General features: G+C 41.5%; 1 protein-coding gene across 7 annotated transcripts in view; it reads left to right on the forward strand.

Annotated features, from left to right (window-relative positions):
- Positions 1-12,120, forward strand: part of LOC127959254 (histone-lysine N-methyltransferase SETD5) — a 32,762-nt gene extending 20,642 nt beyond the window's left edge. For 2 of the 7 annotated variants that reach the window (XM_052558316.1, XM_052558318.1), the window contains exons 11-25: positions 156-265; positions 378-624; positions 742-822; positions 1,349-1,564; positions 1,659-2,000; positions 2,996-3,241; positions 3,492-3,615; positions 3,727-3,989; positions 4,108-4,164; positions 4,898-5,389; positions 6,024-6,116; positions 6,708-6,946; positions 8,094-8,257; positions 8,353-8,435; positions 9,661-12,120. In XM_052558316.1, coding sequence (XP_052414276.1) covers positions 156-265; positions 378-624; positions 742-822; positions 1,349-1,564; positions 1,659-2,000; positions 2,996-3,241; positions 3,492-3,615; positions 3,727-3,989; positions 4,108-4,164; positions 4,898-5,389; positions 6,024-6,116; positions 6,708-6,946; positions 8,094-8,257; positions 8,353-8,435; positions 9,661-10,200 — 3,297 coding nt within the window. In that variant the 3' untranslated portion in view covers positions 10,201-12,120. The remainder of the gene's footprint in view (positions 1-155; positions 266-377; positions 625-741; positions 823-1,348; positions 1,565-1,658; positions 2,001-2,995; positions 3,242-3,491; positions 3,616-3,726; positions 3,990-4,107; positions 4,165-4,897; positions 5,390-6,023; positions 6,117-6,707; positions 6,947-8,093; positions 8,258-8,352; positions 8,436-9,660) is intronic. The other 5 variants (XM_052558321.1, XM_052558319.1, XM_052558320.1 and 2 more) reach the window with 3 other exon arrangements.
- Positions 12,121-22,008: the final 9,888 nt, after the last annotated feature.

A 22,008-nucleotide genomic window follows, 5' to 3' on the forward strand; every position in this document is an offset into this window, starting at 1 on the left:
AATATCATTAACTTTATAGTTATCTTTATAGTTATTGTTCTTGGTGTGAACAGGGCTTTAACTTAGGTTTGCTTCACTTAAAGTATATCTTTTCATAATTTCTTTGCTCAGTTCTAATATTTTAGTACTTTTCTCCTGTATACGCTAACTCGCAGGTGCGGCACATGATAGCAGAGGGGATGATTCACCTGTGTATCTACGCTGTTGCTCAAATTTCAAAAGATTCTGAAGTCACAATCGGCTTTGACTATGAATTTAGCTGCTGGTTAGTCACTTAAATTTATCGACATTTATTATTAATTCTAAATAAATGGTGATATGAGGTGATATGTGTGAAAAAGTGTTTATTGACACTTATTCTCTAATTTTCCCAACAGTAATTATAAAGTGGATTGTGCATGTCTCAAGGGCAATCAGGACTGTCCTGTGCAGAGACACAATCTCCACCCCCTTGAACTGCTTTCCCCCCAGTCTTCAAACTTTGCCCTGCCTGGAGCAGAAACACGGAGGAGACGAGCCCGACGCAGAGAAATGGAAGAGGACAGGCTCGTAACTGGTGTATCTGATGAAAGCAACCACCTGCTGGAAGATGCAAATGAGACACAGGGAGTTACCGATACAGAGGTATGTGTTCATGGAACAACAATCGTTAATGCCTTCTTGCTTTTTACAGCTGCTTTGCCATGTAATGATAATGATGATCTCACATAATGATGAAGCTGATCTTGTTATGTGCTACAGGATGCTCTTATGGACAGAGTGAAGTTGGAGAATGGAGAAGAGGAGTTAGACGAGAATGGAGCGCTAATACCAAACAGACGTGTAAGCTTTATTTAGGAAAACAGTGATGAATCAATAAATGTTGTTTAATTTATTTTAAAAAAGAACAGGAATAATTTTTTTTTTTGTTGTTAATTTTTTGTGCCTTCGTTTTATAACTTCAGTTTTTGATTCATTATTTTTTTCTGGATTAATAAAGACAACAGAATATCTGAAAAAATGAAACATTTCATAGGGCCCTATTACTGTGAAACAGTTAATAAATTATGGATTAGACATGCCTTTTGGTCTTGTAAATGTAATTGTATTAATCAAAATGCACGTAAAATGTTTATTTTTGTTAAACTCTGTATCGTTTTTAGTTTAATTTCAATTAATTAGCCATGATTTTTGATGACTAAAATTTAATTTAATAATTAAAACAGAATCCAGGAAAGTTTAAATGCCAATAAAGAAGAATCCAGAAAAATGTAACTATTCTATACTATATGGATTTTACAAATATTGGAATATTGGATTTTACCCTATATTCACCATATCAACCTCTTATTCTTTTTGTCCCCCTCAGTCTCGTGATGAACGCAAGGCAGAGGCCATAATGCACATGTTTGAGACCCTTGATAGGAGAAAGAAACGTGGTCAGGGCACAGCGCAGGCTACACCTGAAGAAACCAAACTGGAAGCAGGGGAGGCAGATGTTCCCTCCCTTACATCAGGAAACTGTGTTCCAAATACAGGAGCTGTTGGAGGAATCAGTACAAGGCGCACCTCCTTTGCTGCTGTGGTAGTTAATTTTTTTCCAATTTTTCTCAACTTTAACATGGTTGTGTTTCATAATGGTTGTGTGTTTTTACATGCTTTCTCTGTCTCTTCATTAGGAAACAACAGATATTGACTCTGAAAAGCCCCCTGCTACGCCCAGTCCTGCCCCTAAAGCGCAACCTGCCCGCAGTTCCAAACCACGTCCTAAGAGCCGCATCTCCAGGTACCGCTCCAGTTCAGCCCAGCGTGCTCGAAGACAGCGGCAGGCTCTTTCTCAGCAAGCAGCAGAGGGAGTTTTAGTGGGAGATGAAGAAGGCAGTGCAGGGGCAGGCCTCAGGGAGCAGGGCCAGGGAGAGGGAGCTCCAAACTGTGGGAATCTCCAGGATGGAGAACTATGTGGAGCCGCCTCTTCAGGGATGGGTAGTAAGACTAATGTCAGATACCCAAAAACCAAAAAGGTGATTTCATCTTGCACTGTAAATCCTACACAGGGTAATTGTCATGTTTTTCTTGCCATAACTCATGAGGAGAACTGCGGTGTTGTTCACTTAATAAAATGTATTCATTCATACGCTCCAAATGCATGTTCTGTGTAGGGTTGTAGGGATGCTGGATCCTATCCCACTGTCTTGAGATATAGGCAGGGAAACACTTTAGCTCTTATTATAGTTTTTTTTTTATAGTTTATAGTTTATAAAGTTTAAACACAGTATAATAAGATGAGCCAGAGTGCAAGTACTTTTTCAATGCTACTGATTAATATCGGCATAAAATGGAAGTTATGATTTATTTTTTTGGGGCTGGATTACAATTTTGTCCACCATTAATTGGTTAGATTGTTGACATTTGTTATTGCTGCGATCTCATTCACTGGTGTACATTAATCAGAGAAGAGAAGTCATTGCAAGAGGGGAATTTTACAGTAATTCAAAAAAAATGTTTTCATATAAAATAAATGTATTATTGTTTTGATTTCATTGTGACTTTAAAATCGGCATAAAAATGGAAGTAGTTTTTTTTTTCTTTCTGTTGGGATTGTCATTTGCTGACTCCTGCGATGTCATGTGAATGACATGTTTCTTGAAGGGAGGGATTGTAGCCCAGTATTGAGCCAAGTGTGCACTTTATCAGAGATGTTATTGCGATGAGGAGGGCAATTTATTTATTTTTTTATGAAAAATGGCACATAAATTAAAATTGCGGTATGTGCATGAATAAATCTTTTATAATTAACACTCAAATATTTCATTAAATTCTATTTTGTGGGGACTTTTTAAAAATATTTATTTATACTATTTATATTATTCCTTTTTAACTGCTTTTTGCTGCTTTGGTGCAATCTGTATTGTATAAAGCACTATATAAATATAAATGTGACTTGACTGTGGTTGGCTATGTTTCAGAGCTGCAAATGTAGTAATGTATTATTTATGTCTTTATTCTCTCTTTATAGTACCTGGTAACGGAGTGGTTAAATGACAAGGTTCCAGAGCGGGTGGAGGAGTCTTTGGAACGCCCTTTACGCATCACCACTGACCCTACAGTTCTGGCCACCACCCTCAACATGCTGCCTGGACTATCTCATTCACCTCTCATCTGTACTACCCCCAAACACTATGTTCGTTTTGGTTCACCGTTTAACCCAGAAAGACGCCGGCGACCCTGTATGATTGACCCTGCTTATGGTTCTTGCAAGAAGGTTAGAATGAGTTACTGAATAAGTTAATTAACGTTAATATGCTTCTCTACAGTGGCAATCAAATTTCCCCCAGAAATTTCTTTGGTTTCTCTAGTGTAGATTTTTTTTTTTTTTTTTTTTATATGTAGATTAAATTGCTGAATTGTTCAAAGACTTGGTTGTCTGACATTAAGTTTGTATTTTGGCTCTATATAACAATATTTGTTATTGTTGCTGCATAGCATGGCTTTATGTATATCTGTCTGAGCAGAGGTGGATGAAACAAGCGATGGATGAGAGCATGTTATCTGGCCTATTGGAAGATGGAACGGAGTCAAATTCGTCCCACAAAAGTAACACCAGCAGCACTAGCAGCTCTCAACCATTCAAACCTGGTAATGGCTTTTACTTCACCATTTAGACTGCAGAATGTGAATTACAAGCCTTGGTATCATAGATTTGGGGTTTTAACAAGTGTTTTTTTTTTTATGTTGCCCATTGTTCAGAGCTGACTGCACCATTTAAGAAGAGGAAATTGAAGTGTTCATCAGAAACGGCAGCTCCACCTTCTGAACTCTTGTTACGACCATTGTCCCCCATCACCCCACCTCTGCCCTCTGAACTTCCCATGACACCTCTTCATCCGCTCATGACTCCCTGCTCGCTTTATTTAGGTGGAGAATTGGAGAAGCTGAATTCTACCATGCTTTCTTACTCTCCTCTCACATCCCGACCAGCCAGCCGCTGCAATACACCTCTACAGTTTGAGGTGAAAAAATTCACACACAAACACACAATGGAATTCTCTCTCAGTATAGCAGCTTTTAGAGATTTGCTGTTGTAATAGAAAACATTATAGCAGTATATGTCTTGGTTCTTTTTTACAGAACATCTCTTCACCTGAGGCCTCTCCTGTGCACAGATCAGAATCTCTGACTCCAGAAGTAAGTTTAAGTTCTCATACACATACCTAAAACTGTTATAGTATTTTTGTCTTGTCTCTTAAATTAAGATGCATTTACTAGATAAACAAATTGACACAAGATATTTAGTCTTGTTTCCAGGGAAGGAAAAACAAAATTGTCCATTTTGCTTTAAACAAGTAAATTATCTACCAGTGGGGTAAGTAAAATACTCCTGTTTTAAGACACTTTTACTTACTCTACTGGCAGATAATTTATCTTATTTTAAGCAAAATTCTCTTAATGTAGTTTTTTTTTCTTCTTCTCCTAGAAACAAGACTAAATATCTTATGTCATTTTGCTTACCAAGTGAATGAACCTTAATTTAAGAATTTAGATATTTTACCTAGAAACATAGCAAATACTATAAAAGACAAAAATTGCAGAGTAGCATGTTCAAGTTTGGATTTGAAGATGTGTTTATGAAGTACTTTGAAGTAGAAAATTATGATACCTGCTAAATTAAGTCTTGTAGATTAAAAAAACAGTGTGCCAATAACCATGTGTTAATATTATTCGATGAACCCGAGCTAACATGATTATTAAAAACTGCAAAAAATGTGCTGGTCATTGTTAGTACATTTAATAATATTACCTAAATAACAATAAATAATGAGACCTTATTGTAAAGTGTTACCCATCAAAATTATTTTGAGTGTACATCAGGAAAGTTGTACATTCTGTTTTAATGATCTCACTTTTTTTTCCTGTTCAGCCCTGTTTGCGACCAGACTTCACTTCACGGGTCACTGCCTTCCCGGACTTTTCCACAAGCCGGGGAAGCCCAGCTCCTATGTCAGATGACTTCTCACTTGCTGCTCCAGACTCTCTGAATGGATCTGGTGGTGGGACTCCCCATAGCTCAGCTGTTGTTTCCAGTCTATGTGACTCTTCCTTGGTTTCACATGCCAGTGAGGCACAAGCCAGAGAACAGGCCTTTAGGACAGAATTTAACCTCATTTACACCTGCTCTCCCCTCAATGCCAGTCTACCCACTGGTCCAGTAAGTGACAGACACTTCCCACAATCAGAGGGAGGCTTGTCCACGGTTGACTCAGACTTAAGCACAATATGCTGCCAGGGGCTGCTGATGGAAGCGGGGTCTAGCTCTGGCTCTCTTTCAATGTATCTGGACACACAGTTTGGTGGTGGATATTCAGAGCGCAGCACATCCCCCAACCCAAGCAATCCACCACAGAAGAAGAAGGCAAGTCCTACTGCCACATCCTCCATTTACAAGTGGTTTGTTTTTCCTTTAGTATGTGCGCGGTGATGATAATGTATCATCCAGCATATTATTGTGGAAATAAAAAGAATTTGTTAATTTAGTTCTTAAAACACAACATAAAAATAAATAAAAGTTGACCATCTTGCCCCATTACAGCTACAGATGTAAGATAACCAACATGGGTACATATCCTTATTATTCCATTTGGGACATCTAAGGGTCTATTTTAACTTGTCTCTCTCTCTTTTTTGTTTTTACTTTTCTACCCAATACTATCTAAGTCAAATATTTTGTGGAAATCTTCTTCTTACCCTGTTACCTACCAATGTGCTTGTCCCTGAGCGTCATCTCATCTTTACAAATGTAATTAAGAGAGGATATTTTTTGACTTTGTGTAATGTAAATAAATAACTGCTGGACTATAAACTGAAACAGTTTATTCAAGAAGAACTATTCTAAAAGCTTAGAAAAATCTAGGCGGGTTAATTCCTTATTCTCTTAAAATCATGAAGGGTGGTCCTCTATCTTGCACGAAACTCCCTGTTTCTCTCTTCCTCCTCTTCGCTCTTAAAACTCTTGCAAAATCTTTCTTTTCACCCTTCTCTTAAGGCAGAGGGTCATGGTGAGTGCTGGTAGTCAGCTGGCTGGCTTGTCTGGGTACCAGGCATTAGCTGTAAGGGGCCAGTTCAAGCCAGAGCAGAACATGGTGAATATCAAATAAGTGGCCTCCATCTAGACGTGTGCATGTCCATAACATTTGCATCTCCAGATGATGTACTCCTTCATCTGTATTGATCAAACTGAGCAAAAAAAAAAAAAAAAAAAAGGTTAACTGCTGCAGAGTCGGTTGTATTCATTCAAAGACACCAGTGCTTTCTCATGGTGAATATGTCTGTATGTTTGTTTGGGTTTTCTTTGCCGTTGTTATGAAGTCTATAATCCTAGTTTAAAAATATTTTCTCATGGTCTGATGTTATTTTTGCAGTTTGTTCTAGCTGAAAGAAAACACTTTTTAATTTTATTAAACAGCTTTTTATTGGGATAATACAAGCATTTAATGTGGTGTTTTTCTGAATAGCAGTGTTGGGTAATAATGCATGCTTTGTCTTTATCATACCCATTGAAGTTATAGATGATGTCATTCTACATCAAATGTGTCATGCATGAGTTGCATTATGTGAACATGAATGTTATGCTGCATGCGAACTAAGAAATTATACTGAAGGACAGAATTGCCTGCCTATTCGTCATCCATGTGCATCTTTTAGTCACACTTACAGACTTTATTTTCGTGTAGGTCTCTCTGCTGGAGTACAGGGAAAGAAAGAAAGGACCCAGGGACCCAGCGCATCACGTCACAAACCTCAAGTCTCCAGGACAGCCGCGCACGCAATTTCATCCTTCAGTCTCACCGCACAATTCGTTTTCTCCAGAACGACAAGCCTTCCCACAGATAGAGGAGGTCAGTCCTCCTGGCATCAGATCTGGAAACCACACACAGACCACAGTGCTGGGAGGACCAGAATCCAACCACTGGTGAGGGGAAAAAAACACAGATTCATGCCAACCTATGTCAACATTTCTGCTCAGTGTTATCTTATTGCTTTCACACTGTTGGGGTCTTTGATTTTTAGTTTGTTTTTAAATTTACATTTTCATTTACAGTTTTATTTTATTCTAAATAAAAACATGAAAGCCCACACCCAATATCCTTCAAGAAAAAAATCTTCAAAAGCCTTTATTCATAAAAATAATGAATAAAATGGCCTCTGAATAAAGACTTCTGAAGAATTTTTCTTGAAGGACATTGTGTAAAGGCTTTTGTGATTTTTGTGCATTTTTACTGTGATCTATTTTCTTGGACCTACGCACTAGAGAACTGTGATTGCATAAACCTCAAGTGTTTGGTGCTGTTGTTCACAGTGCATTGTTTTTAGGTGGATTTTATGTGCATTTTTCATTTTTATTCTAATTTTTTTGTTTTATTAAGGTTTAATATTTTTATTTGAGTTTTTATTGATTTCTAGTTTTTCAGGAGTTCAGTTTGTTTTCCATCAAATATATATAGCTTGTTTTATCTTTATTTTAATTGAATAAACCTGCTCCATTTAAAGCTGCAGTAGGTAAATTTTGTAAAAATATATTTTTTACATATTTGTTAAACCTGTCCTGACAGTAGAACATGAGACGGATAATCTGTGAAAAAATCTAGCTCCTCTGGCTCCTCCCGGCGGGGCCTATTGCCATTTGCAGAAATACATCGCTCCCGTTAAGATACAACCAATCAGAGCTGCGGTCTGTAACTTTGTGTTCAAAATGTAGAGAAATGTATATAATAAGCGAGTACACCATGAATCCATTTTCCAAACTGTGTTTTCAGCCTGTTCTGAATCGCTAGGGTGCGCCTATAATAAGTGTTTATATTCGGACTATTTTAGATTGCTACGGGGGGTACCGCGGCGGAGTAACCCGGTACCTTTGTGATTCTTCATAGACATAAACAGAGAGTAGTAGTTCCGGCTACAATGTTCTTCCGCAAGCAGTTCTGTTTATTAACCGCTATAGTGTCAAAAGTTACCGACTGCAGCTTTAAATACTAGCTCTTCATACTCGTTCTCACAGATTGCTAATGAACGGTCATCGTGAATGTGACCAGCTGTGACTTTCTGTGTGTGTCTATCAGGATGGTCCCTACATCAGTTGAGCGGTTGAGGGAGGGACAGGGTGCTCTGGAGTATGTTCTGAGGGGTAATCTGAACATAGAGCGTGCCCTTAAAAGAGGGGCAGAGTCATTAATTCCAGATGCTGGAATTAATGACCAAATCAGCAGTCGTGACAAGAGCTCTGGTATGATTTGAATTTTTTATTGTGTTTGTTTTCTGTTCAATAACCATCAAGTATGCTGTTAGCAGAAGAGTTTGACTAGTTCTCTGTCTTGTCAGATGCTGTTGAAATGGACAGGTTTGATCTTCAAAGCTCATCTCTGGCCTCTCCCTTAAAAAGTCCTTCGCTTCGTCCACATCAGGTAGAATGTTCACGATGCACAACAGAGAAAAAAAAAAAAAGATTTAATATGTATTTCATGTATTCTAGAAAATGGAATTCATACACTACCAGTCAAAAGAAGTTTGGAGTGATTAAGATTGAGTTTTTTTGTTTTTAAAGATATCTCATATGCTAACAAAGACTGCTGCTCAAGTAATCTCTATCTATCTATCTATCTATCTATCTATCTATCTATCTATCTATCTATCTATCTATCTATCTATCTATCTATCTATCTATCGATCGTATCTATGTGTGTGTGTGTGTTATATATATATATATATATATATATATATATATATATATATATATATACACACACACACACACACACACACACACACACACACACACACACACACACACACACACACACACACACACACACACACACAGTGCAGACCAAAAGTTTGGACACACCTTCTCATTCAAAGTTTTCTTTATTTTCATGACTATGAAAATTGTAGATTCACACTGAAGGCATCAAAACTATGAATTAACACATGTGGAATTATATATGGAATTATATACATAACAAAAAAGTGTGAAACAACTGAAAAAGTCATATTCTGGGTTCTTCAAAGTAGCCACCTTTTGCTTTGATTACTGCTTTGCACACTCTTGGCATTCTCTTGATGAGCTTCAAGGGGTAGTCACCTGAAATGGTCTTCCAACAGTCTTGAAGGAGTTCCGCAAGAGATGCTTAGCACTTGTTGGCCCTTTTGCCTTCTGTCTGCGGTCCAGCTCACCCCTAAACGATCTCGATTGGGTTCATGTCCAGTGACTGTGGAGGCCAGGTCATCTGGTGCAGCACACCATCACTCTCCTTCTTGGTCAAAAGCCCTTGATGCCTTCAGTGTGACTCTACAATTTTCATAGTCATGAAAATAAAGAAAAGTCTTTGAATGAGAAGGTGTGTCCGAACTTTTGGTTCGGACACACCTATAAATATATATATTTATATATATATATATATATATATATATATACATATATATATATATATATATATATATATATATATATATATATAAATCTCACATATCACACACACACATGATCCTTCAGAAACATTCAAATATGCAGATCTGGTGCTCAAGAAACATTTATTATTACGGTATTATTATAAATGCTGAGAATTGATGTCCTCTTTAATAGTTTTTATGGAAACTGTATACTAAATCTGTCTTTTAATGGACATCCAGCAGATGCTGCCTCTCCAGCCAGAACCCCATCAGCATTTGGAAAGCCCAGCCTATGACCAGCAGAGCTCCTCCTCTCCATTCTGTCAGTCTGTAAGTCCCTCACCTCCCCGCTGCAGCTCTGGGGGGCCAGGTTACTATCCTTCAAAGCTGACCACACACAGCCCACTCACCCAAGAGAGCCCATCCTCTTCTACAGTATCTATCTCCTCAGTGGACTCAACAATGTGTGCACCACATCCTAGTAGCAGCAGTGGAGGTGGAATGGACACCTCAAGCCTTAAAGCGAAACTGTTGGACAGCTCCCTGTCTGCTGCTCTCTCTCTACCCGCCAGAGGCCACCTGAAAATGGACAGTGCTGCAGTACCACACACACAAGGTGCTCATGGCTCCAGATTGACTCAGTCGTCCAGAGTCCACAGCCAGAGAACAGACAGAGCCAGTCAGGCTAACTCAAGACATCTCACAGCTTCTGGAGCACAGCACTATCCACAAAGAAATTTACAGGGTTCGGGGGTATGGACACAGTCGAGGACCTTTTAGGACCCAGAGTGTGCATGTATATGTCTGTGTATGTGTGTATGGTTGCGTGCGTGCGTGTGTGTCAAGAGAGAGAAGTGTGTGCCATCCTCCTTACTTTTACCTGTGGAGAAGATATGCATTGTTAGAGGGAATTGATGTATTGAGTTCTGTATGGATGGTATATTTTTGTCTTTACTTTCCCCAGTTCCTTTTATCTTTTTCCAGAAACTGAATCTCTGCAGTTACATGTAACTTAGTGTGGACGTCATAACAATCAAATCAATGGAACATTAAAGTAACTAGTTTGGAGTATATAACCAGATTTAAATGTATTTTGAAAATTCACCCAAATGCTACAATGTGTTCACACTGAAGTGCAAGTATTTAAGAGTAAGAGAAAAATTACGCAGTTGAGCACAAGTGCTGAAACAAAACCGTTTCTCTAAAAGTAAGGTTCTCATGTTTAAGACTTATCTAAGAGTAAAATTGATCAACTTGAACTTTTTATGTATAATGAATGATATCATGACCGTATGAAATGGCACTCTTTAAGATGCTTTGCACGCTTGACTCGGAGTGCACTCTCCTGTTTTGTTTTATCAGAAGTCGTCATCAGAACAGCCATTTATGGTGTTCATGGATGGCACGCTTGACTCAGAGCAAAGTGTTTTTGAATGCACATGAAAGCAGTTCTTTGTGAACAGTGAGTTATTTTCTCACTCTGAATCATTCCAGTGTCTAGCTGTCGTTAGGGTCCGACGGGCCTCTAGCCTGTTGAATTCTACTGTTAGTGTCATAAAATCATGATTCACTTGATATATAATACTTGACAAGCAGATCTTATGGTGCTTCAGTTGGTCCAGTTGAATTGTTTATTCTGTTTACCAGTGTGATCACGGTTGCCTCTTAAGGTAAAAACATGCAATTGCAAGTTCAAATTTAGTTTTTTAACTTGTTTCCAATGATTGTTAAAGACCATCTGTGACTCGCAAAGCGCAGGACTTTGCCAAAAAGAATTTGCAGAAATGTTTTGTATAAATGTGTACCCTCCCAAGCCCTTTAATCCTAAGTGTATACTTAATTTCTTTCACTTCATTCTCTTCATTTGATTTTCTCTCCTTGACCAGTCCTTGCATTCCAGACATTATTTTAGAAAGGAAAAAAAATGCTATGGCCAAATGGTTTGATCAGAATATAAGACAAAGCAAGTGTGCTGCTACTGTGGTCTCTAAAATGTTTTCCCCCTTTTTTAAATTACAAGCTGCTCACAGGGCAGTCATTTTAACAGAAAAGGCACAGTGCTGTACCTCCCTTGGATGATACCTTTTTTAAACAGTAAGGTTACCAAGTCATGTGCCATGATATACACAGTAGTGGGATATTTAAACCCTACTTCAAACAAAACCGATGCCCCCTGTTGCATTTAGAGAATAAAAATTGTCTGCTTGATGGATTATTCTAGCGGGGTCCAACAATAGAAAAGATTAAGTCCGTTTTGTTTTGGCCAAGTGTGAAAAGATCTTTAAATGATGACGGGTTAATGTGGTGAGTCTTAGCTCACTGTTTATAGGAATGTCTCTCAAAAAGGAAAAAAGGACTATGTGATCTGAAATTTACCAGCACCTGAAATACATGATCATGTGTACTTGGGTTAAGTGTTATTCTGTTCTCAGATAAATATAGTACACCAAATTTGCTGCATGATATTTCTTTTGTGTCATTCTAACAGTTTAGGGTTGGGTTTCTGGGATTCTGGGAAAGGCTTTGGTTGAGACTCGCCTCTTCTTAAACCCAAAAACATCTGGCACTTTTCTAGTATCCATAGAAATATTTTTGTTGTATTGTTTTATTTTTTACCTAATTTGAACACTTTCCCTTTTCATGACATAAGATGCATCACATTTGGCTTTTTAAATAAAATGTTTGTGAACATTTTTAAAACTAGTTTTAGCATTTGCTTAACATTGGTTGCATGGAAAGAGAGCTCAGTGTGAGTGATAACAAAGGTTTGTTTCCATTTATCCATTCATATAAAACAATTTATGGAGTAAGCGCAAAATAAGGTCTATGGTAGGCCTTAAAAAAATGTAAAATTCTGGCCTCGTTGTACTCATTACCCTTTTTAAACTGGCTATTAAGATGTGAATTTGGGCGATCCTATCACAAGTGTATAATGCTCAATACAAGTCTAAATGATGTCCAAATTATTTATTTTGTCTACTTTCATTTGAAGAAATGAGTATGACCACGTGGCAATCATACTAAAAAAGCTGATACAGGCAAATGTGTTTGAAAAGCAGTAAATTACCACCTACTCGCACAAATCAGGGGCATGCAATTTGTTGGTTACATGCAGGATTAACAGATTATCTTACATAAACACACAAGACTTCACAGAACTAATTCAGTATGTTTACTATCAACATGCATTAACAGGTCATGCATATCTGAAGTTGAAAACAGGTAGTTGGCTAAATTAACTGACTGAGCTGCATGTAATTCAAGATTCGTTATTGAGCGCAAATAAAAAAGCTTATGTAAGCTTATGTAAGTAATTTTGATTTGTGACCTCTAGAAGGTACTGTCACAAAGCTGAAGAGAAACACTAAAACAAGATGGTAATGACACCTTCCCATGGAGTCAAGGGCCTGTCCTTTTACCCACACTTGCAGTCTCTGCACTTGACCACTTGGTTGTCATGGTTTTTGTATTTGGCTTTGAGTTTTAGTGTGTATATAAACTTCATAATCATGGGAAGGAGGAAGCGGAACCGGTGGACATTCAAAATGAAACTTTAATGATAAAATAAACACAAAACAACGTGACAGCCCCTCGTGGACGACTGCAGTGCACAAACAAAACCAAAACACAAAATGAAACCCAGGCCTGGTCCTCTATCGTCCTTCACTGTCGTCGCTCCTCTTTTGTATCCTTCCATCTCCTCTGTGGGACTCGAGACCGGTGATTGGAGCAGGTGTCGCTCATTTCCCAATCATTCCACCGGCCTTGCTCTGTTCTGTTCCCATGGCTCTCGGCCCCGCCCCACTCGTCACAACATTATATTATACTACCAAATGATATGGGATATCAAAGTAATTTAACTTAATGGAAAGTTTTCCTTGGAATCTAAAGATCTTTGGAGATGTGAGTTCCAGAACATGAATGATTGGATACGCTTACCCTGAAATAAGGATAATGAATTTTGCCATTTTCCCTACCCTGAGCCTTGTACACTTGTCTGTGATGTATGTGCACTCTCAAGTGGCTAAGACTAAGAGGGCTTTTACACTGGGTTCGTTTGCTGTGATCCGAGCCCGAGTGCGATTGTTCCCAGCGCCGCCCACAGCATTGGTCAGCTTTCACACTCAATAGTTGTATCAAACCCAAGTGCATTTGAAGTCACCTTATTTTTTGTTGTTGTTTTGGTGCTATTATGCACAGTATACTTTTGGGAGTGTGCGGAATCAACCTCGGCTCTCTCGTGTTCCGAGTAGACCGGAGATCTCCAAAATGGGGCATGAACTCCAAAAGAGGGCAGAACCTCCAAAATGGGGTGGGGTCTCCTTTCGCAAAGACTTTCACCATTGGCTGTGGCTTCAGCCAACTGTTACTGACACTTACATTTCAAAATAAAACTTTATAAATTAAACTTTTGTTTCTAGTTCTTCTAAAATAAAATGTTATATAAATAAATGTTCTCCATGGGAGCAGAGACCAAAGCTTGTGGCCAGTGGTGTTTGGACCCAAGTTTGAACCTCTGCTTCATAATGTAAACAGGAATCACTCAGGAGCTGTCCCAGTGGAGGGGAAAGATTTTATTCTATAATTTTATTCCAAGCAACAGGGCCATCCCGAGGGGTAGTGATGCTGGGTTTAACTAAAAAAGTGCCATTGTCCGGTCTCATATCGCATAATCTTATTAACTGTTAATCTCCTGAACTGCAACTTTACTACACTATTCAGCGCCAATTCCGCCATTCAGTCAATTTCACTGGTTAAGGTAAGGTGTGGGGTAGGTTTAGGGGTTAGCATTTTTTGTTGCATAGTGTAGGAACACTTTAACTAACACAACCAATTAAAACTTCAGAATCAGCTGTGGGGCGGGAGTGGGAGGGAGGAAGCCACGCCCTATTTTTGAGATCCCACACCTTTTTGGAGTTCCCGCTCCTATTTGGAGATCTCCGGGCTCCCTTTTCTCATGTGTTGAGGAAACAATGATATCGACAGTGTTATGCATGCGCAGAATACTTTACTTTCTGAACAAGTGCGCACCCGAGTCCGTGTTGCTTGCACATTCACGCGAACCGCGCCACAGCTCGGAAGCAACTGAACTCAGACCACCTTCTCCAGGTAGTCTCAGGGTGCTTTCACACTTGGTTCACTTGCCTGGTCCGAACCCGAGTTCGATTGCTCCCCCCTCCCCCTGCCCCCACTGTGTTTGTATTATAATATTTGAGTCCGAACTGCGGTTCGCTTGCATCGTCAAGCCAGCAGCTGTTTACCCCGTTAATTGGTAACAACAGCGGAGGAAAAATGCATAACATTACTCTCTGCACTTTTATGTATTACCTTTTTGAACTGTTCGTTTTGTTTATAAAGCTTCGCTACATGACGGCACTTGCGTCTGCCGGTAACACTTTAGAATAAGGTTCCGTTAGTTAATGTTAGTTAACTACTTTCGTTAACATGAACTAAGCAAGAACAATCCTTCTACAGCATTTATAAGTCTTAGTTCATGTTAATTTCAACATTTACTAATGCATTATTTAAATCAAAAGTTGTGCTTGTTAACATTAGTTAATGCACTGTGAATTACCATGAACTAACAATGAATAACTGTATTTTCATTAACTAACATTAACGAAGATGAATAAATACAGTAATAAATGTATTATTCATTGTTTGTTCATGTTAATTAATACATTAACTAACATTAACTAATGGAACCTTATTCTAAAGTGTTACCCGTCTGCCTTACGAATGTACTGAAAATGCTCTAAAGAATGTTGAAGGCGAACATAAATGAAATGTACAGCTCTCTGCTTGCAGTGTGTCAGTCACGCTCATCAGGAAAGTGAGTGAAACACACACACAAACACATTTTCATCAAATAATTTGTCATTAAAAGCGGTACCAGAGTTCACATGAAGCGTACCCCAGACCACCGTTTTTAAGCTCGGGTACGGCATCCAAGTACGGAAGACAGCGTTCACATCATCCAAACGAACTGAACTCTGACATCAATCGAACCTGGGTGCGCACCAAAAGTGCTAGTGTGAAAGCACCCTCAGGTTCGGTACCCCAGTGCGCACCAGGGTCCGATGACAGCGTTGACATTAGTGATTTTCATGCGGACCGTGCCTCGTTCCGCACTAAACTGCCAGTGTAAAAGCCCTCTGGGTTTGGGTGTTTATCATAGGCTGCTTCTGAAATCGTACTCGGTTACTAACGTAACCTCGGTTCCCTGAAATACGGGAACGAGTACTGCGTCGAAGACGCATATGGGAAAAACCCCTTTTTTCTCCTGAACTGAAGCCTTATTCAATCACGCAGTGAAACTGCACAGCCATTGGATCGTGCAGTGCTATTAAAACAAACCAATGGCTTGGCAGCGGTGCTGCACGAACCTATGGCAGCGAAGCCCGCCAAAATGGGCGGGGAATCAGGCTATATATTGCCCGCTTCGCCACAGGAATTCAGGTTACTTCGACTGAAGCGACGACTGAGTTGTGCAGCCTTTTTAGCATGGCAAGGAACGCAGTACTCGTTCCCGTATTTCAGGGAACCGAGGTTACGTTAGTAACCGAGTACGTTCCCTTTCAATACTTCACTCGTACTGCGTCGAAGACCCAGTTCAATCACGCCATGCTAAGAAGGGAGGACGACCAACGCAATCACACTTGATTTGTTAACCAAGATATGACAATAGCAACTAGGGGCAGAATAAGCTCAATGAGGTTACGTCTGGCCTAGCCTGATCATCCCGTGTTCGTATCGCCTCAGTAGCCAAGGGACCGAGTGCATACGAGTAGAGTTTGAGCCTAGGGCAAGAATGGCCAAGAGCATGCAAATGAGGAACAAGAAGGTGACCTTCACACAGAAAGTACCCTAGCATGAAGCGCCGGGACGTCTAGATTGTAAAATCTAGCAAATGTTGACGGCGAGCTCCAGCCAGCCGCCTCACAAATTTCTGCAATGGTCACACCACTAGACCATGCCCAAGACGAAGACACTGCTCTCGTCGAATGGGCTCTTACTCCAATTGGGCTTTGCAGGCCCAAAGAAGAGTAGGCTAGCTGGATTGCATCAACAATCCACCTTGAAAGTCTTTGCTTAGAGACTGGTAACCCTCTGGTGCGGTTTCCAAAGCATATGAAGAGCTGTTCTGATCGTCTTATTGGCGCAGAACGCTCTATGTAGACTTTTAGAGCCCTCACTGGGCAAAGTAGATTCAGCCCTGGATCCTCCTCTGTGTTTTGTAACGCAGAGAGGGTGACCACTTGTGCTCTAAAGGGTGTGGAGAGCACCTTTGGCACATAGCCATGCCTAGGTTTCAGGACGACCTTCGAGTCGTTAGGCCCGAATTCTAGGCAATTAGGGCTTATCGAAAGTGCTTGCAAATCACCCACACGCTTAACAGATGCTAGTGCCAATAGCACAGCGGTCTTTAGCGACAGAGCTTTAAGGCCTATGGAGTGTAGCGGTTCAAAGGGGGCCCCCTTCAGGGCTCTCAGCACCGTGGGCAGGTCCCAAGAAGGGACGGTGGGAGGGCAAGGCGGATGTAGCCGTCTGGCACCTCTCATAAATCGGACGACTAAGTCGTTTCTGCCCACCGACTGGGATGCTATAAGGGCGTGTGACGCCGCTATAGTTGCTACATAGACCTTAAGCGTGGAGGGGGATCGTCCCTTTTCCAAGAGCTCTTGCAAAAATGACAGTATCACTGATACGTCACAAGAGGTCGGGCTTTCACCATGATCTGAGCACCATGTGGAGAACACAGACCATTTGCAGGCATAGAGGCGTCGTGTAGACGGAGCTCTAGCCTGTGAAATTGTGTCTAGCACACGCTCAGGGAGTCCCGCGGGCTCCCGTCGAGCGACCAAAGTTGCAGAGACCAATTCTCTGGGTGTGGATGCCAAATTGTCCCGTCTGCCTGAGAAAGGAGGTCCCGTCTCAGGGGAACGGGCCATGGGACTGCAGTCAGCATCTGCGACAGGTCGGCTATCCAGTGCTGATTTTCCCAGAATGGAGCTACAAGCAGAACCCTGCATCTCTGGTCCCTGACCCGCCTGATTACTTGGGGAATCAGAAGGACCGGAGGAAAAGCATAAAGAAAACGGTTGGGCCAGTCCTGGGACAACGCGTCCTCGATCTTGGAAAAATATATTGGGCAATGAGAGTTGTCTTTTGAGGCAAAGAGGTCTATTTCCGCTCTGCCAAAGACCTTCCATATCTTCTGAACCATCTGCGGGTGGAGTCTCCACTCTTCTGAGGAGACTCCGCTTCTTGACAGCATATCCGCGCCCTTGTTCAGCTTGCCCGGAAGATGCACTGCTCTCAGGGACCCCAAATTGCTTTGGGTCCATTCCAGCAGTCGCGACGTTAGTCTGAAGAGACACGTCGATGACAGCCCACCGTCATGCTGTCCGATCTGACCAGCACGTGGTGGCTCTTTAGGTCTGAGAGGAAGCTCTGGCAGGCTCGTTGAACTGCAATCATCTCGAGGCAGTTGATGTGAAGCCTGCTCTCCTCTATCGACCATTGGCCGAAAGCGGGTTTCCCTTCGCACAGCGCGCCCCAACCCTTGTTGGACGCGTCTGTGGAGATCACTTTCCTTCTGCAAACCATACCAAGTGGAGCACCCCGTTCCATCCATTGCATGTTCCTCCAAGGGGTCAGGGCCGAAATACAGTCCTGGCTCACCTTGATATTCAAGTGTCCGTGACGCCATGCATGAGGTGGAACACGCGGTTTCAGCCAATATTGGATGGGGCGCATACGAAGCAGCCTGAGCTCCAGCATCGGTGATGCCGCCGCCATAAGACCCAGCAGCTTCTGGAATGTCTTTAGGGGTCGAGAAGTACCTATTTTGAAAGAGGCCGCAAGTCGATGTAGAGCCGCAGCGCGCTCCTTCACCATTGTTGCCCTCATCGTCACTGAGTCTAACACTGTTCCCAGAAACGATATCCGTCGGCTGGGGGACAGTGAGCTCTTGAAAAAATTCACCCTGAGCCCCAGGCATTCCAGATGGCTGAGGAGCACAGTTCTGTAACCCAATGCCTCCCCCTCTGACTGAGCTAGAACTAGCCAGTCGTCGAGGTAATTGAGAATGTGGATGCCCTTCTGCCTGAGAGGGGAGAGATTTGTGAACGTGCGAGGCGCCAGAGACAGCCCAAAGGGGAGGACCTTGTATTGGTAAGCCACGCCCTCGAAGGCAAATCTCAAGAATGGCCTGTGACGGGGGGCTATCTGGATGTGAAAGTAAGCGTCTTTCAGATCCAGTGAAAAGAACCAATCCCCTGAGCGTATTTGCGAGAGGATTTGTTTCAATGTGATCATTCTGAAGCGCCGTCTCATGAGGCCACGGTTCAGATGTCTTAAATCGAGGATGGGGCGCAGCCCGCATTCCTTCTTGGGAACTAGGAAGTAACGGCTGTAAAACCCTGAGTCGCGGTGTGCTGGAGGAACGATTTCTATAGCTCCCTTCACCAGCAGATTTTCCACTTCGGCAAGAAGAACGTGAGCGTTCTTGTTGTGCACTGAAGTGGTGACCGCCCCACGAAAGCGTGGTGGCCGTCGGGCGAACTGAAGGGAATAGCCGTGTTTTATTACTCCCATGACCCAATCTGATACCCCGGGAATGGCTTGCCATTGTGAGGCCCGGATGGATAGAGGTTGTATTAACTCGAGTGATTGACCGCCGTGGGGGGAAATAGCACTTGTGAGTGTTGTGTGAGGAAAACTGCTCTTTTTGTGAAGGAGAGTGTTTTTTATTTTTTGCACTATAACAGCGCTTTGCTGTCTGGGCGCTAACGAGGGCCCATTGTTTGCAGCAGGAACAACTTTGTAGACATCTGGAGATGGACGGTAGAACACATGGGGCAGTTTGGGGGGTGGTCCGGCTGTGGCGAGACTTAGCCCCCTCCTCTTTCTTTCCTGTTGATCAGGATGACGGCGGCGGCGCAGGGTCCAGCACTATCTTGGGCCGGGGTCCCATGCGCTTAGGAAACTGATACTGTCTGGTGGCCGAGCGAGAATGGTGTCGAGGCTCGGGTTAATCCAGACCCAGCTCATCCACTGCCCTGGAGAGAACGCGGATAAGCTCGGCGTCCATCCCGAGTTTCGAGCGGTTTGGTTCAGATGACATCGAGGGGGCGGGGTCCGGCGAGCCCGACAGCTCCTCAGCATCTGAAGCGACTAGAGACATGCTGTCCTCTAGCAGTTCCTCCTCATTCCCTCCAAACAAAACTAGATCACTCGCGGCAGCAGAGGGACACTGGTCTGGCTGTACAAAGAGGACTGGGGAATCCCCTCTGGGCGGAGAAAACGAGGCACGCGGGGGCTGAGCCGGCGTGAGCTCGCTTTCATCCTGCTGCTTTAATCCTCTGCCCCGCCTTTTCTTCCTTGCCGGCTCGTGGGAGGAAGAAAAAGGGAGGGCTCGAGGAGCGAGATCGCTCTCTGAAAAGAAAGCGATTCGCGAGTGCAGAGAGGCGATATTCATGTTCTCGCAATGAGAACATGAATTCCCAGAGAGTGCTGTGTCAGCGTGGGGTTTCCCCAAGCACGCGACACACTCGCTGTGCCCGTCATCAACGAGACGGCATTTGCAACAACGCCGTAGAAAAAGTTTTTTTTGAGAAATTTGCTCTTTCAATATATCTCACCGAATGGCCGCAGGGAAGCGATGAATCTGCGGTGGGGACCGGCAGTCGCGTTCCAGTGCGAGGCGTGTCAACGGCGAGCAGTTCAGCGGAGATCAGCGAAGCGATGTGACGTCGTCGCTGAAGGAGAAATAATCTGAATTCCTGTGGCGAAGCGGCCAATATATAGCCAGATTCCCCGCCCATTTTGGCGGCTTTGGCGGGCTTCGCTGCCATAGGTTCGTGCAGCACCGCTGCCAAGCCATTGGTTTGTTTTAATAGCACTGCACGATCCAATGGCTGTGCAGTTTCACTGTGTGATTGAATAAGGCTTCAGTTCAGGAGAAAAAAGGGGTTTTTCCCATATGCGTCTTCGACGCAGTACGAGTGAAGTATTGAAAGGGAACCCATAATTTCCTACTACACAGTAGGTGAAAAACAGTAAGTGATAAGAGTAGAATGTTGGAATTCACACCATTCATCAAACAGCAGGCCGAAAAGTACTTAAGAAAGTGACTTAATACTTCCAGTGTGATTCTGAAGTGCACATTTGATGGACACTTTACTGTATCGGAAGGCTCTGCAGAGGATTTTGTGAAAGGCTGACTCAACTGATGTTGATAGATCACATGACACGGACATTGTGGCACATGGTACATTCAGATTACATTTGTACTACAAACATTTATAATATATAGAGTGCACTTTTCTTAACAATAGCTAAGTAATTATCTACTCAAACGAACTACCTACTCTGACCTCTTTCTGTCCAGGATAATGGGGTCAACTTCATTGGAGGAGCATTGGTATTCTGGTGGCACTCACCTGTTTCTCAAACCCTTCCTGGCAGAATCTGCAGTGCATCTATGGCCAAAATCAAATTTAAGGTTTTGATGTTGGCTTTCAGGACTCAGTTCACTTGAATTGGTCACTCGAGCAACACCTTTGTTCCTTTACAACAATGAAAGTCACTCTCCTAAACCTTTACCTTCTCTGTTCCACTTCTCTTCTCTTTTGGCAATCTCTACCAGAACTGCTCAGACCATCACAACTTTTAAGAAGCAGCTGAAGACACTTATTCTGCAAGAACTTTCACAACCACTTAACCATCCCTTTTTTTCTTTTGTAAGCCACTTTTGATAGAATTGTCTCCTAAATGCAAATAAATCCAAATAAAAATACCTTTTTTTTTTCTCTATAATTTCGGGTTAACGTGAACACAGTAAATTCACACCAGCTATAATGCGGCAAAGACAACTATGGGCATATGAAGGGTATTTTTCAAAACTGTCTAAATGTTGGATAAGGTCAAGTTGTCTATTAAATGTTTTAAATAAACACACACATACACACATATGGCCATAACACTAATTTGAAGCTAATGTATGCTACCGTTTGCATGTTTATTTATATATATATATATATATATATATATATATATATATATATATATATATATATATATATATATATATATATATATTTTTTTTTTTTTTTTTTTTTTTTTTTTTTTTCATATATTTTGATGAAAATTCTATTATAGGCTCCACAACATAAGACATCCCTTGAAAAGCCATGATTTTTTATTCAAAGTATGTGTGCATTCTGAGCAATTGTTTTTGTAAGCAACATATTTATCACTATATAATAATTCATTATACTATAGATGTATATAATATAATATAATGTGTTTTTTCCCGTGACAGATGTAAAAACAAAAATAACAACAGAAATATGTTGCAGGCAGACAAGTACAATTTAATTCATTTTTTGAAGAAATATGACCTAAACTCTCAGGGTATTTCTAGTAAATAGCAATAAGAATAGCAACCCTTTATGCTGGCATAGAACGCTTTTTACAGATTCCATCAAGAACAAACTTTGAAAAGTGCTATTTACAACTTTAACCGTGCTATAAAAAATAAGAACATTGGTACAAGATGAACTCTGGTATTATTAAATATAT

The sequence above is a fragment of the Carassius gibelio genome, chromosome B6, assembly GCF_023724105.1.
Source record: "Carassius gibelio isolate Cgi1373 ecotype wild population from Czech Republic chromosome B6, carGib1.2-hapl.c, whole genome shotgun sequence".
Taxonomy (NCBI): Eukaryota; Metazoa; Chordata; class Actinopteri; order Cypriniformes; family Cyprinidae; genus Carassius; species Carassius gibelio.